The sequence below is a fragment of the Enhydra lutris genome, unplaced genomic scaffold (assembly GCF_002288905.1).
Source record: "Enhydra lutris kenyoni isolate GAN:26980312 unplaced genomic scaffold, ASM228890v2 scaffoldscaffold24, whole genome shotgun sequence".
NCBI lineage: Eukaryota > Metazoa > Chordata > Mammalia > Carnivora > Mustelidae > Enhydra > Enhydra lutris.
In genome coordinates this window covers 12,232,447-12,248,281 of record NW_019154108.1, presented here as the reverse complement: position 1 = coordinate 12,248,281, position 15,835 = coordinate 12,232,447, and the positions used below count along the sequence as shown (strand labels likewise).

Here is a 15,835-nt window from a genome sequence, read left to right as displayed (position 1 = left end):
GGCTTAGCGCGGAGTCCTGTGACTCCCTGGCGAGGGGCCAGGGAGGGTCAGGAGGTCAGGAGGCAGCTGGCCACAGGCCCTTGGTGGCGGGCTTCCCTCGCCTCAGTTAAGTGCCAAGTTCGCAGGGCTACGGGGTCCTGGGGGGGGGAACCAAGTTCAAGGTCTGATCCTTGGCGACCCAACCCCATCTCACACGACACGCCTGTCCCTAAAGCGGAAAGCTGGAGAGAGGATGGGCAGTCGTCCGCGTGCACAGGCGGCCCCGCGGGTCCTCTCTCCCCGCGCCGGGCCTCGGGGGCTGAGAAGCAGGCGCCACAGGGGGACACGGTTCACGCTCACCGAAGCTGAGAGCGCGCTCACTGCTAGTTCTGAGAAATTTAGACAAAAAGGAAGCAAGCCAGATTCTCTTTACTCCCATGAGATATTTTTATTTCTCTTTCTCTGCTCATGTGCTTAACTGGGAACTAACTGTGAAGGGCTGCGGGCCTCCGGGGTGTGCGCTCGCTTCGGCGGGAACAGCAGGGGTGCCGTGGGGGCCCCTGCCTGGCGGCCCCGCGCTTCTGTTTGCCACCGGGGGCGGGAAAGAGTATTTGGTTAAGGCTGTTCAAGTCCTTGCATTTGAGGTTTTCTATTATTTGGTAATTAAACTCTCAGGCTTCTCTGAGTGGGGCCGGGCCAAGGACACCTCGTGGCAACAACGCAGGGAGAAACAGGGTTAGCCCCCGGGGAAAGGACGCGTAGGAAGCGTTTCAGGGACCTTCAGAAGCCACGACTTCCCCTGCGCGCTTTCAGCGGAAGGGCCAGGAGGTGATCGCATTTCTACATTCATCTGCAGGAGATCCCAAAATGCAGTAAAAACTGAGTGTGGTTCAAATTCTACCGCTACCGAAAGACCTGGAAGTAAATTTGCCTGTTGACGCTACCGCTGAAGAGGCTTCCAGGGTTTGAGCCTGGGCTCGGGCCGCAGCCCAGAGCGGCTGGACCGGGTTTCGGAATGTTTTCCTAAAGCCCCCCCGGGGACCGTGGCCGTGACCAGAGAGGGAACTCTGACTCTCCGCGCTCTCCATCTACTGAGGTCTAGAATGTCAGCTTGAGGCCTTCCTACCCTTTAAATTACTTAGCTGGAAAACAGACGAGAAACAACACATTTCTTTAAATTAAATGATCTCTCTCTTATATAGGAATCCATCTTTTGCTGAATACAAGATGCTTCTTTTTACTATATACATTCAGTATTTAACCTCTACATTTGTGTACTTATTTAAACTCTGTATTGTAGTAAAATATGCACTGTTTTAGTGAATAAGGATTTACTGGCAACGATCAGGTCGACATTGGCTGTGGGCGCTGGAGGAGGGCGCGGGCCGGCGGGGGGACCCGCACGCTGCCCGGGGCGCAGAGACTCTGCCGTGGAAACCAGCCTGCCTGACGCTCTTCCCGCGCACGTCTGCGAGGTCTGTCTACTCGAGCTACCTTCGGGAGGGGGACACGATGATGGGAAGCGACTCTGAGTGTATGAAATGGAATCGATACTCATCGAAGCTGTTCAGTGGAAGTCTGCCTTGATGGTTGCTGCTGTTAAGTTGGGGGGGGCGGTGCAGGGAGCTGGGGCTGCAGGTGCGATCGTCCGCGTCCCCGAGCCCCCACCCTGCTCCTGCCACCGGCCCTGGGCCTTCCAGGCAGGGGCGGGGGACGGACGTGGAGACAGGGCAGTGGAGGGGCCGAGAGGGAGAAGCTGCTCTGGCGTCCGCTCTGAGCGCCGAAGCCACTCACGGGTCCCAGCTCCCGCGGTCGGTGCTCTCCAAGGAGAGGCTCTTGGTCTTCCGGGGCGACACTGGGCTGGGCGGGCTGCTCAGGTTGGAGCTGTTGGAAGCTGTGGAGTGCCTCGGGGAATCCGAGTCCTGTGGGGCCCCGAGAGGACGTTCGTGAGACGGAGAGGCACGGGAGGGGCTCAGCCCCGCACAGGTGACCTGCGGCCACCCCGAGCAAGTAAGCTGGTGTGAATGGTCTGCTGTCGCTAACGAAGCCCCTTTCCTGAGGCCAATAAAGGGCAGAGAACAGAGCCAATGTTCAGCCCTTTCTGTAGGACTTTAGAAATGGGGTCCCTGTCACAGAAGCTGTTAGAACATCTGTGCCATGGTGTAGTGCGCAGCCCAGGCGACCAGTCGTGCCAGAAACCCCCCCCCCAAACCCGCCTCCTGCCAAGCGTGTCCCTGAGTCCGGACCCCCGGCTGCAGCGGAGGCCACTCTCGAGGTGGTGGCAGCACTGCGGTAAGGCATGAGTCCTTTTACACAGGACTTCTCCGGGTCAGACGCTGATGCTGCCCACACCCCACTCACCTCTCCGTCAAAGTCCCTGGCCGGGGCGTCACTTCCCTGGTCCATGCCTCCAGAAGACAACGAGCCCTCTGACGGGGAGGGCATGGGCTGCCACTTGGCATTGTAGCTTCCTCCGGAGAATTCTCTCTTCAACGCGCTGCCGTTCTGCGCAGAGGACCCTGCAGGACGGCACTCAGGTGAGGCTTCGCACACGGACAGACAAGGGGACGGCCCTGTAGAAAGCGCGTGGACGGGGGAGACCTGGGCAGACCCTGGGGCCAGCTGCTGAGGGACACTGTTTCTCAAGGCCACTGGCCTCTGCAGCCATCACTTCACTGCTGGAGAATTTGCATGAAAAGTAAAGGGACACGAGAGAAGCATTTTCATTCCACAGGGAAAAAAGCCTGGAATACAAAAGTGAGGTGAGTTTCTTCAAATTCATACTCTAGTTTGGTCTCAGAGCTGAGGCACCCAAACCTCTCGGAGGAGGGAAAAGGATGACAAAAACCCCTTGGAAATACTGGGGAATTGTTCGTACCTATATAAAGCTCTCAGTATTCCTCCTTAAGCTTTTGCTTAAAAAACATTTTAATCCTCCTGAGCTTCCATATTAAGACCATGGGTCTAAAGAGGCTGCTGAGGGGGCGCCTGGGTGGCTCAGTGGGTTAAGCCACTGCCTTCGGCTCAGGTCATGATCTCAGGGTCCTGGGATCGAGCCCCGCATCGGGCTCTCTGCTCAGCGGGGAGCCTGCTTCCCTTCCTCTCTCTCTCTGCCTGCCTCTCTGCCTGCTTGTGATCTCTGTCTGTCAAATAAATAAATAAAATCTTAAAAAAGAAAAAAAAAGAAAAAAAAAAGAAAAAAAAAAAAGAAAGAGGCTGCTGAGGTTTTCATACAGGATCCAGACTGTGTTTTTACACTAAGAATTCAGTACTAGTGTCAAGAGGACCATGTCGAGCACCTCAAGTACCTCACGATCACGGACACGCGGGGGTGCTCATCTACGCGGACAGGAACCTGCCTGACGCGCCTGTGCTTGGGGACTCCTGGCCGCTTCCCTCCGGGGCCCCCTCGGCTGCAGGTGGCCCGTGTGTCACCGTAATGACTCCTACCCCAGCTCCCAGCGCCGTGTGGACACCGGGCATGTGTCGTGGAGCTTAGGGATGCCCGTGCCTGGGCCCTATCGTGGCAGAACTTCAGAGGTCCCTGTTCAAGCCTCTTGTGGGGATTCTGGAATGCACCTCAGGCTGGGAGCCAGGGGCTCGCCCTCCTGCTCCCCGGGAAGCTGCCCCCAGCGCCTGCCGCGCAGGGTCTCTCACTAGACACTCGCTGCTCCTCACGGCCGCCGCGGAGGCGCGCCTTACTTTGCTGAGGGGACTCTTCTGGGTCCTTAAGTCATGGCCTTCCTGAAGGCGCAACTGGTCCCGCACCTGCTTCAGTGTCACGGAAATGGTATTTTATTTTTGTGTAAGTTTTGTCATTCTGAATAGAAATCCACACCGCCAGAGGCTTCCGTTGCTCTGCTTACTGACTGCGTGGCCTCGAGCAGGCTCTGTTACCTTTCTGAGTCTCAGTTCCATCTGCAGACACAGAACAACTTCTCCCGTACGGGAATCTGGGGGAACAATAGCCCTGGGTACACGGAGAACATGGTGTGACCCACAGGTGCACACCGGGGCCTGCGCAGGGCTGCCCCCGTTTGCCATCTCCTTGCCTCCACTCTGGTGTTAACATGTGACAGCAGGGCTATTTTGACTGACCAGCAAAAGGGGCGTGGGGCCGGTCTGAGGACCATGGTCCTGGCTGACTGAGGCCATACAATCAGGCACGGCCTCTTCTAAAGAGCGCTGGCTTAGGTGGCGAGGTGTCTGAGTCTGCATGACCTCAGGAGAGGCCAGGCTCCCTAGCAAGCCTGCCGCCGATGGGAGGACTGGGTCCTCCTCCTTGTGGGGAGCAGGACAGAGCCACGGTGGGAATCCCCGTGTGGCTTTTACTTCACATTGTGAAGCCATCCCAAGTCTGGCTCTGGAAGATCTGTGCTTCTGGTTCTGGAGACAGACAACAGGGTTCCCTATTACTTCTTGTGTCTCTCTCAGCTAGCTGTCCTCTGGAACCTTCTGGAACCTTCTGACGAGCTGGATTGTTCTCAAAGCCAGCAGGAGGCACCTGACGCAGCAGATGCCCCTTGGGATTCCTGGGAGGGCCTTCCTCTTACTAAGGACCTCAAGGAGGCCACGCCTGCGGGGTTCGTGCAGACCTGGTGGGTGGGCACAGTGAGCAGGGACAGAGGCCCCTCACTGTGGCCCTCCTGGAGAGGTGGCTGCCTCAGCCCTGCACATGGTTATGATGGATGCACCTGCACTTCTGGGGTGTCCCCCACTCACAACCTCCGAGCTCTTGGCCAACACCATGCTGCTTTTGAGAAAGTGTCAGAAAAGCAGCCCTTGGCTATAAGCGATCTTCCCCTGACTGGGGAAGCCACGATGAGTGTGTGACGTAGCTCCCTGCTTATGCTCCAGAACTACCAACGATCTCTGAATTCAACAAGACTAACTTCTAATTGATGCAATCAGTCAGACGCTGCCTCTCCACCCCTCTCATTCTGAAGCAGGCGGCTGTTAGTGGCCAGGCACTTTCTCTCAGGCCAACAGTGAACCCCCCGCGACCCCCCGCTGCCCCGAAGTCGCTCCCTGCTACAGCAGAGAGGAAGCCCAGCACGGGGCAGAGTTTCCTCTCTCGGCCCCCGAGCCCAGGGTTCTGTGCAGAGTGCAAGAGGTGCTGAGGCTCAGGGTGAAAGGAGAGAGGCGGACAGCAGGGACGGCGAGCCGTGTGAGCGCAGGTGCTCGGTCACAGAGACTGTCCCCCTTGCGCCCCAGTGGAAGACTTGCCGTCTACTGGATGTTCACCGGACAAACATCCTCACCTTCTGTGCACCGGCTATGATCTTGAACCTTCCAGAACCCTGGCCCCACTCTGCTCCCACAGGAAACCAAGGGTCACCTGAAACTCTTCCCTGTCCCTCACCTCCCACAGCTAACTCCCCGCCAGGCCTTACTGTTTTAACCCCAGAGTGTCTCCCTTCTCTCCTCCTCCACCGCAGTCCCCCGGGCCTGTCCCCCCCGCCGGCCACTCCGACAGCCCCACCGGGATGCGCGCCCCACTCTTGCCCTGTGTCCAGTCTCCATCCGGCAGTCAGAGGGATGTTTTTCAAAATGTAAACTGGATAAAGGTCCTTCCCTCATTCAAAATCTTTAGAGGCTTCCGGTTGCGTTTCTAATAAAATAAAAATTCTCAGCTTGCTCTGCACGACCCTGCTTGATCGGCTCCTTGCCCGCCGCTCGTGCATTATCTGCGGGTCACTGTCTGACCTCCACCAGGTAGCCACACTGGCCTTCTCTCAAGTCGTCAAACACGACTCCAACAGGGCTTCACCCCTAGGAGGGCCCGTGACCCTCCTAAATTCCCCTCAGTGTGACTTCGTCCCCAACGGCTACACCTCCTTACTCCGAGACGGTGGCCCGTTTATTTCCTTCAGAGCCTCGATCACCACAGCTTGTGGTATGAAGTGTCCGTCTCCAGGGGGTACCGTGAGCTTGAACGGAGCCCGTGATGGTTTTCTCCACAGGCGCTCGTGTGCTCACTAGTCCCCTGCCCCCCCGGGAGCGCGCGCGCGTGAGGGAGGCGACAGCGGGGCAGGGGGTGCGGGGGACCCCGGGGCGGCACTTACTCGCTGACAGGCCGCTGCTGGCGCTCATGGAGCGGCCGGGCTCAGGGCGGGATTTGGTGATGGAGGGAATACTGACGGAGCCGCTGAACACCGCGCGGCTCTCCTGGGGCCTGGGGTTCTGAAAACAAAGCACAAAGAGAAACTCTTCAGCCAGCCAGAAAGTGATTCTCTGCCGCGACATCTACCGCTCACTTCGGTTTCAACAAACAAGTGATCTTGACCAGAGTGACAGCATGATCCCTCCGGCCCCCAAACTTCAGCACCCCAACAGAAGCTCACCCCCACCCAGCGTAAGTGCTCATCCTTACACTTAGTGAAATGTTATCGACATTTCATAACATAAAAATTAAACATAACATAAAAATTCTCTTTGTTGTGAGAGCAGCTAAGTAAAAGTTAGCGGCTGGAGTGACAGCGGACTGCAGAATTACATGGACGTTTGCAGAGATCGGAAGCAAAGCTTCCGCTTCCTACGAGATTTCTACCAGGACGGCTCCACTAGCTCCACAGAATAAGGCCACACGGAGGCAAGGCAGGGAGGCGTGTATTTTCCTCCAGTAAATGCTGTAGGGGTGACACCGGATTGGGGGGGGGACGTCCCACCCCCGCCCCCCGCGCTGGCAGAGCCGTGCTCTGGGTCCCAGACAGCCCGCCCGGAGCTGCCACAGCCGGCGGGATGCTCTCACTCGGCAATCCTGGTTTGAGAAGTTTTCCATCACATCATGGAACGGGTCCGGGGTGCCAGGAAGAAAAGTGAGCCCGAGTACTCTGAAAGCCACACTCGGCTAGAGAGGAGGCATGGGGACGAGCTGTCTGGACTTGGCTGAGAACGGAAAGCCCTTGGCTGCCTCAATGGACCCAAACGTTTGAGACCAGAAGGAAGGGCAGCTGACACCTGAGAGAAGGTTGTGTCAAGACAACTAACAACCGGCCAAGGTCAGCAGTCAGGAGAACACACGTTAGTATCACGTGAAGAACTCCCAGTCCTCCATCCCGAAGAGCCGTGCCAGCTGAGAGGCAGCCGGCCGGCCGCACACACAACCACCGCCATTTCAGTTCATGTATCACGTCTGCAAAGTCCATTTAATTCTTGGTGTGTTATTTTTCCTCCAAGAAAATAAAACAAAACTGAAACGGTGCCCGCATTCTAACATTCACTCACGCACAGAGAAGCAACCTCTGAGACCCCAGAGACACGCACACAGCGCAGCAGAGCAGACATCAACAGAGATGGGAAGGTCAGTTTCACCCTTTAAACTTGTACAGTTTCTGCCGTAACCCTTACGACACCTTGGTGGCGTCCTAGCCTAGAACAAACGGCATAAATTGGGCCTGTAAAAATATACCAGTGGTTTAGTAACTCCGTATGCTGAAGCAATGAAAGACCGACTCACAGAAGACAAGTTATGTGAGAAAAAACCCCCACAAAAGATGGTTTACCATTCATTCAGCTGGAGTTCAACTTCCATAAAGTGACAGGAAACCAGCGCTGCTGGTGTCTTCCATGTGCCAATATGCTTTGAATTAGGGGAAAACTTAAAGACGACAGTGTTTCTAACTAGCAGAGGACTGACTTACAGAACATCTCTGCCATCTTTCACCGGAAAAACTCCTGACCAATTAATTTCTACAACATTCCTCTGGAACCACTCCCTGCCATCTGTAATCAAGCAAACTAAGCTTTATTTTTATCGTTAATCTTATTGTGTCAAATAAGACATTTCAATGACATTATAGTTTCATGGCAATGCCATTTCAAACATTTAAAATTTAGGGTATTTTTCTAAGACAAATAAAAATACAAAAATAAACTTCTTAGCCTACAGTTTTCTATGCAAATAAAAAGCTGGTCAGAGGGTCCTGCGGGACCCGGGTTTGCAGTACAGAATCCAAGTATATTATTTGCAAAATGCACTTGAGAAAACGTTCCTGAGGAGTTAGCTGAGCATGTTTTTCTTGATGGAAGTATGGACAATCTGCTAATGGCCATCAGCTCTCTAGCCACCGTCCTTCCCAGTGCAGCCCCTTTGTGTTAGTTCTCTCTCTGATTTAGTTGTTATATCTTGGATTCTGGCTGGAATTAAAGGCCTATTAGCACCTCAAAAACTAGTGAGATTATCATCTTTTTCTAATTTTTCCTTTGACTCCTTAATACTATTATAATTTTTACCTGGGAGATTTTTAAGCTTTTCAAAAGGGGTTTATTGTGGAAAGAAGGCCTGTGGCTAGGCCCTACCACAGACTTGAATGCCACTAAATGCAAAAATATTTTCTCTGAATTAAACCAGTTCTAGGCTAATGAACTATTAAAAAATGGGAAAATTCTGGGATTCCTTTTTTGTTTAAACAGAATAAAGACCCACGCAGGGGCTATATTTAGTGATGGTATCCGGAAAGGGAAAATCATGATGGAAAAATCGTCCGTGAAACATAAAAATACCTCCTTCACTGTCTAAAAACTAAGAGTGAAATCCTCCTGTCTTCGTGTTTTTCCTCAAAAGAGGAAACAAACCTGAACTTGAAGAGGAGGAGGAGGAAGAACGAGATTTGGCAGAAGAGAAGCAGGCTGAAGGCCCACACTCACGCTCAGAAAATGTCCCCCACCCCCAGCAGAGTTACTTATCAAGCCAGCTACAGAGGTCCGCACACAGTTAGTGAAGTTAACCCCTGACTCGGCTGTTCATACCCTCAGAGTCATAAAGCTTGGTGTACCAGGGACAGAGCGCAGAGACGGGGAATACTCAGGGTTTATGGAATCAGGAGAGAGAAATTTTTCAGCGGAATTAACAGTCATGTGATAGATGTGCTCAAAGTTGATCGGAGAGGAGATCAGGCCGGAGTGATGATGAGGGGATGGATAAGGGAAGCCTGGCTAACAAAACGACAGAAAGAACAGAAGTCGTGAGGTCATGAGAATGGAGTCACTGGTCACAGGTGACATTTCACAGCATGCATGCAGCAGAAACGACACGTCTCACATCAGGACTGAATCCTTCATGAAATACTTTCAGGCCTTAGAGAGTTAAATTTTGTACTCCTCCTGACAGTAACCGAAAGAGCTGATGTGCAAAAGATCATTTGCTTTATAAAATTATTATTATTAATATTATTATTATTACTTGCATCAGGGAAGCAGAAAGTGGACTTCCGGAGCTGCAAGGAGACTTTCAGAGTTTAGTTCAGAATTTTCTTGTGTGATAAAATCAAAACATGGCAAAAACATACCAACAAAGCAAGAAAGTAAAAGAGCAGCGATCCCACAACCAGCCTCTCGCAAGAAGTGCCAAGAAGCTGTTTCTGTGGAAACCGGAAACCGTTTCCTGGGACGTACAGACTCCAGTGTGTGTTTTTACTGCTCTTATTTCTGACAGGAGCAGAGTGGGACTGAGGATGACCCTGATTACTGACATGACTCTCAGCAGCCCAAACCTGTCTCCACGTAGACACCCAAAAGGACACGTTCGTTTTTAACAAGGGGAAAAATCTTCCCTTCCATGTCTGGGGGTACTAAAACAAAATAACGTAATTCTAAAGATCCCAACAAAGCATTTCAAATGGAGAGCTCTAGTTTTTCAGGTACGATGACTGGGAGCCCAGTAATCTGGGAGCCCAGATTACTCAGCACCCAGCCTGTCTCTGAGGGGCATTTTCATGGTTTAGGTCTGGAGAGCAGCTGCAGGGTTCAGGGGTGGGAGGGAAGGACTTGCAGGGAGAAAGCTGGCAGAACGTACGCCCTCCTGAGCTGGGATGAGCCAGCTTTGCTTAACAAAATCTGGTAACTTATGGAGACTTAAACAAAATCTCTTCTATAACATATGGTTTAGAGATGTGAGTGAACCAGTGCTTTCCAAGGTTATTTCCAAAAAGAAAAAAACTCACTGATGTCAATGTAACTTTGACTTGAAGAAGCAGTATTACTTCGTGGAGCTCTAAGGGGTCACTGAGCTAGAAACCTGGTCTTCATGAACAACTCTAGGGATGGACAAAAGGCTAGGAGAAAGGTCATGGGCCAAAACCAAATCTTCTGGAGGTAAACTATTTTTCTTGTATTCAGTGGGAGAAAAATCTGCCCTTTGTTGCTAGCCCCCACTATGGAAAAAAAGCAAACGACAAGCAGGATTCAAGAAGCTAACGCAGTATGTCCTTCTAAGTCCTGCACACCACGTGTGTAAAGGGCTCCTGTTGGACCCAGACTCCCTCAGCCTGATGATCTTTTGCACATTCATGAGGCAAACAATCCTCTATCAGTATCATTTTGGTACCCAGAAGAACTTCCGAAGATACTCAATAAACTCTCTAAGCTCGTAAGTATGTCCCAGGAAAGCAGTACTGATATGAGTTAAAACATAACAATGTCTGAGGTACGTGCTGCTCCTCGCACGGATGGTAACGTGGAGCTCTGGGGTCTGACAGCCCTTCTGACATGTTAACGATAGATGAATTTAATTCATCTTAATTTTTGAAAATTGTTCATTAAAGAACAGATAATTTCACTTCAGCAGAAAGGACATATCAAAACCTGGGACCATATTAAAATATCACAAGCTTTTCAGTAAGCATATATACACACAGGTACACACATGCATATCACTACTGTTCTTCAGACGTGCATACCAATGTGTTGTTTACCAGTGTCTACCCCAAGGCAAGCACGGGTCAGGGTGGACAGTGTATCAAAAATACTGGTTGGGTGGTGAAGTGGGTTCCCATAAACAGCCCTGGCTTGTACGTCCCTTTCTAGTAAAGGGAAGAAGGCCAGTGAAACTAAAATTAAGGCGAAGAAACAGGTTTCAAAAGGTACACCAACTTCTCGTCCTGGAAATACAAATGTGCTTACAAGGTAAGAAAGGCCTGGAAGAAACATTAAAAACTGGACTGCATTTTAGGGCAGAGGGGCACGTGTGTCAATGACGGAAGGAGCCAACAAGGCAGTCATGGGTTAGCATTTCTTGGGGACAAGAAATGCTAAAAACCAAGGGATCTAATGGGACAAGTGGTTGCACAGAAGGCCACGTGTCATGCAGTCAGCTGCGGGAAGAACCTTCAGGAAACACTGTCTGAGCTTGTTCAGCTCAGTAATTAAGACTAGACATTATTGTGGGGCGCCTGGGTGGCTCAGTGGGTTAAGCCGCTGCCTTCGGCTCAGGTCATGATCTCAGGGTCCTGGGATCGAGTTCCGCATCGGGCTCTCTGCTCACCAGGGAGCCTGCTTCCCTCTCTCTCTCTCTGCCTGCCTCTCTGTCTACTTGTGATCTCTCTCTGTCAAATAAATAAATAAAATCTTTAAAAAAAAAAAAGACTAGACATTATTGTTAACAAAAATAAATAAATAAAAGACTTCTTTTACTTTAAGTGGTAGAAGGGTAAAGGAAGAAAAAGTGGAGTGAGGGAGGCTCTGATAGAAAAGTTCTTACAATGTTTGAAATCTGACATTTCTTTTCACTCTACTCATTCATCAGGGTGTGTGGTGACCAAATCTTATGTGTGTGAAGGTCTGAAAAAATTCTGGAACATTAGCAAATTGGTTTTTCACCTGATGGCAGAAGGCTACTCAGCAGAGGAGTATTTTATGAAACCCTGAAGTATTTCACCTTAAGGGAATACTGTAATTTCTGGGAGATAATAGAATGTATAGAAAAATTTTCTGTAATTCTTATATTTTTTTTTTTAAGATTTTATTCATTTATTTGACAGAGTTCACAAGCAGGCAGAGAGTCAGGCAGAGAGAGAGGGGGGAAGCAGGCTCCCGCCGAGCAGAGAGCCCAATGCAGGCCTCGAATCCAGGACCCTGGGATCATGACCTGAGCCGAAGGCAGAGGCTTTAACCCACAGAGCCACCCAGGCGCCCCTGTAATTTTTATGTTGTGGGAATATATAAGATAAAACTACTTATATTCTTTTTTTGTGCACCAAAATGAAGCACAAGTCAAAGAAATTTTAATCAAAAAAGTGTAATACAGGGGCACCTGGGTGGCTCAGTCATTAAGCATCCACCTTTGGCTCAGGTCATGATCCCAGGATCCTGGGATCAAGCCCCACCTTGGGCTCCCTGCTCAGCGGGAAGCCTACTTCTTCCTCTCCTAGTCCCTCTGCTTGTGTTCACTCTCTCGCTGTGTCTCTGTCAAATAAATAAATAAAACCTTAAAATAAATAAATAAAAAGTATAATATCTATCAAAACCTTGTTAACCACTGAAATAATTTTATATTTGTTGATAAATTGCTTTGCAACATATGCCTGTTTTGAAATTTGTCTCCCTCTATCCCTCCAAAATCTTTAAAACTTTCATTAAAATGGTACTTTAGCACTTGAGCTATCAAGTATAAGCTATAACATAATACACATTTCCAACATTAACCAAAGTGTAAAAATTCTCTTTAAAATGAGAAAGGCTTTTGACTGTATGGTTATGTCACATTTACTTGAGAATAAAGGAAAACCAGCCTAAGAACTTTAAACACATGCTCAGAATGGGAAAACAGTGGACAGAAATCTGAAATCTCATTCCTAGGCAAAAAGGTGAAAACCCCTAAGTTTTAATATGATAGGTAAATGTAACAGCTTAATATTTAATATATTTAGTCTTCGATTTTTTCCTTAGTTTTATTACATGTAACTTTTTTGAACACTTTATTCATAACTTATCCAGCACAGCTAATAGCAATCCCCATTCCAAGGATAAATGGCTACTGTTCACTTCCTAAAGGAGGACCTATAACCAGGTCAACATAACGCCTTGGTGGTAACAGTAAGAGCATTGTATTGGTTCAAGAACAGGGTCGACTGGTTAATCGGGGTATTTCCAATGAGGAACTCAGACTCAATGACTGATTTTTTTGTTTCTTTCGTGAAACAAATGCAGGACTACCTTCAAAAGCTTAACTTTATTATTTTAAAAAACTTGATTGCACATAAAACTATATCACCTGGCTTTTTTTTCTGTCAGTGATAGATCCTTGAATCTCCTACAACAGCAGAGCTGGTAATGTGGTTAGAGGACAGACTCCCTTAGAAAAAGCCATAAAAAAACCTGAAATCTTGCATTTGCAATGAGGTGGATGGAACTAGAGGGGATTATGCTAAGCGAAAAAAGTCAATCAGAGAAATATAATTATCATATGATCTCTCTGATATGAGGAATTTGAGGAGAGTCATAGGGGAAGGGAGGGAAAAATGAAACAAGATGGGATCCAGGAGGGAGACAAACCGTAAGAGACCCCTAACCTCAGGAAACAAACTGAGGTTTGCTGGAGGGGAGTGGGAGGAGAGGGATAGGGTGGTTGGGTTATGGACATCAGGGAGGGTATGTGCTATGGTGAGTGCTGTGAATTGTTTAAGACTGATGGTTCACAGACCTATACCCCTGAAGCAAATAATACATTATATGTTAATAAAAATAAAAATAAAATGAAAGAAAACTCCACAGGAATAAAGTAAAAAAATAAAATAAAAATAAATACATAAATTTTTTTTTTTTCTAAAAAAAAAAAAAAAAAAAAAAAAAAAAAAAAAAAAAAAAAAAAGAAAGAAAGAAAAAGAAAAAGCTCCGGGTCCACATTCACAAATATAACGCTACCACCCATGATCAAAAGGCTCCTATTAAAGTCTCAATAATTTGCTGAGTTATTGTGATACTGACATGTTAAGGGTAAATGGAGCCTGGAAAATTAGCCAATTCCACTAATATTCTTCATCTCAACATAATGGGTCCAAGAATCCAGTCTTCATATGAAAAACAAGTTTTTTCATATGTTGTACTTTTGTGTGTAAGACAGACCAGGCAACATGTTTATAACCGGGGAGAGGAAAAAGATTTGCTTGGCCAACCAGGTAAGAGGTGTGGCCATTAATGACCCACCTAACATGGTTCTCTTGGTGGGGGCGGGCGGAGGCCAAATATCTGTAGCGAATTGCTAAAACGTAGTGAAATGTTAGTGATGTCACGAGCAAGTTCTGAGTCTTGGTACAGATGCTCTCCAAATCCGGCAGTGTATTCCACCACCAACAGTAAGTCTGGACAAGTTTGTGGGGTGTGTAATTAAGAACTGGAACTGTTTGGTTTCTCACTGATGCCCAAATGTTATGTTTTTCTCATCAGGTATATATCATCAAGCATCTTACACATATTGTGATGTATGGACACAAACATCATCATACTAACGATTCCTCTTAAATCTATGTACAGATTTAGGCACGCATGTACGCTTTCTCCTCTGCCCCCCTTGTAACCCTGTTCTCATTCCCTCTTCATTTCTCTTACCATAGGCAGGTCTTTTAGGATCTGTATCCCATCTCCTGGGCCCATGTGTGCTATGTGGTTAAAATTAGTTGGGTTAGAAATTAATTTATTTCTCATTTCTGGATCTCGTAGCATCTCTCTGTAAGATAAAACACCTGTTTAGACATTTTTTCTGTGATCACTCTAGATAACTTCAGAAAAAAGTTAAGCATTCTTTATTCACAAAAATAAAACTGTGAAATCATGTTTAATAAGGACAGAATATACTCCATTAAAACTTGACTTAGAAACTTGTTTTAAATAAAAGAGCTTGAGTGTTTTGGTGGGAAAATAGGCTTCTCTTAGCACTTACATATCAAAGCTGTATTTTACAGACAGTTCTGACCATTTTATGTATGTCTTTTAAAATAACTGATAACACTTTGGCGATGTTTTTCTATGGGTCTGGAAATACTACAAGCCTTTGGGCTGTTTGCTCATGAATAGAGTTAACCCGAAGGAACAGATGTACCACACGCAGCCGTGTGCTCTATATATGATTACACAAAGGCCCACAGTCTAAGAACTGTAAGTACTTCATAGACACAGAGCAATGAATCACAATATGGTACTTTAATCCAGTCCGTACTCACACTTGGGGGAGTACTTATTAAAAATTACACTGAGGAGTACATTCATGATCGACACCACAGATGGGTGACAGATTTTCAGAGCTCAAATCTGCCCTCCAAGTCCAATACCGGCATCACCACCGCGGAGCCCACCCGGACCGGCAGCCCTGGCCGCGCGCACACCTCCTCTGCTGCATCCTCTCCTCCTCTGGTACCCTGAAGGAGAAGCGCCGCTTGTTGTTGATGTTTCTAACCATCTGCTTCCGACTGTTGTCCGACGTTTCCGGAACCACCAGTTCATCCCCTTCTGTGAGAAAAAACACCAAGAATGGCAATGCTCTTTAAGGTGCGAAAATGCTTCTTATCTGTTCATCTCTAAGACGGTACACATTCAGTTGTGCAACCTATGCAATTCTCATTTTTACACGTGGTGTGTTGATACAGCAAATAATAATTTAAACCAAGACATATGTAAACAGGTATACACAAAAGTTAAATATTTCTTACTAAGTACAGTTTCACGTTGATTCATTTGTAAACACAAAATGGCATAATTTTAGTGGAAGACAAGAAAAATGCAGTTGCCTGGGGGTCCTGTTGCTTTGCCCCCCCCCCCCCCCCGCAACCCTCCCCCTCCCCCTCCCCACCGCAATCTCTCTGCACTGTCTTTTCTCGCCTTCTAGGCACTGGTTCCATGCTCCTCCGTGAAGCTATGTGGCATCAGGTGTAATGGGTAAATTATTCTTGTAAAGGACAACTAAAAGTATTTTGACATGATGAAACACTTCCTTTGCAAGACCCACTCTGCCAGATGTGGACTAAGGACAAAAGCTCCAGCTCCCACCAGGTTCCTCTGCTAAAGGTGAGACTCTTGCTATTTCTACTCTTCCGATCTTGGGGAGGAGACGATCCTTATTCATATGCATCCGGTTTCAATTTTA

General features: G+C 48.4%; 1 protein-coding gene across 4 annotated transcripts in view; it reads right to left on the bottom strand.

Moving 5' to 3' along the window:
• Window positions 1-379: 379 nt before the first annotated feature.
• Window positions 380-15,835, bottom strand: part of LOC111150759 (CDC42 binding protein kinase alpha) — a 328,384-nt gene continuing 312,928 nt past the window's right edge. For 3 of the 4 annotated variants that reach the window (XM_022508347.1, XM_022508348.1, XM_022508349.1), the window contains 5 exons: window positions 15,078-15,201; window positions 14,305-14,422; window positions 6,045-6,162; window positions 2,341-2,498; window positions 380-1,901 (listed from right to left, as the gene is read on the bottom strand). In XM_022508347.1, coding sequence (XP_022364055.1) covers window positions 1,770-1,901; window positions 2,341-2,498; window positions 6,045-6,162; window positions 14,305-14,422; window positions 15,078-15,201 — 650 coding nt within the window. In that variant the 3' untranslated portion in view covers window positions 380-1,769. Of the gene's footprint in view, window positions 1,902-2,340; window positions 2,499-6,044; window positions 6,163-8,730; window positions 8,917-14,304; window positions 14,423-15,077; window positions 15,202-15,835 lie in introns of all 4 variants that reach the window. The other variant, XM_022508346.1, reaches the window with a different exon arrangement.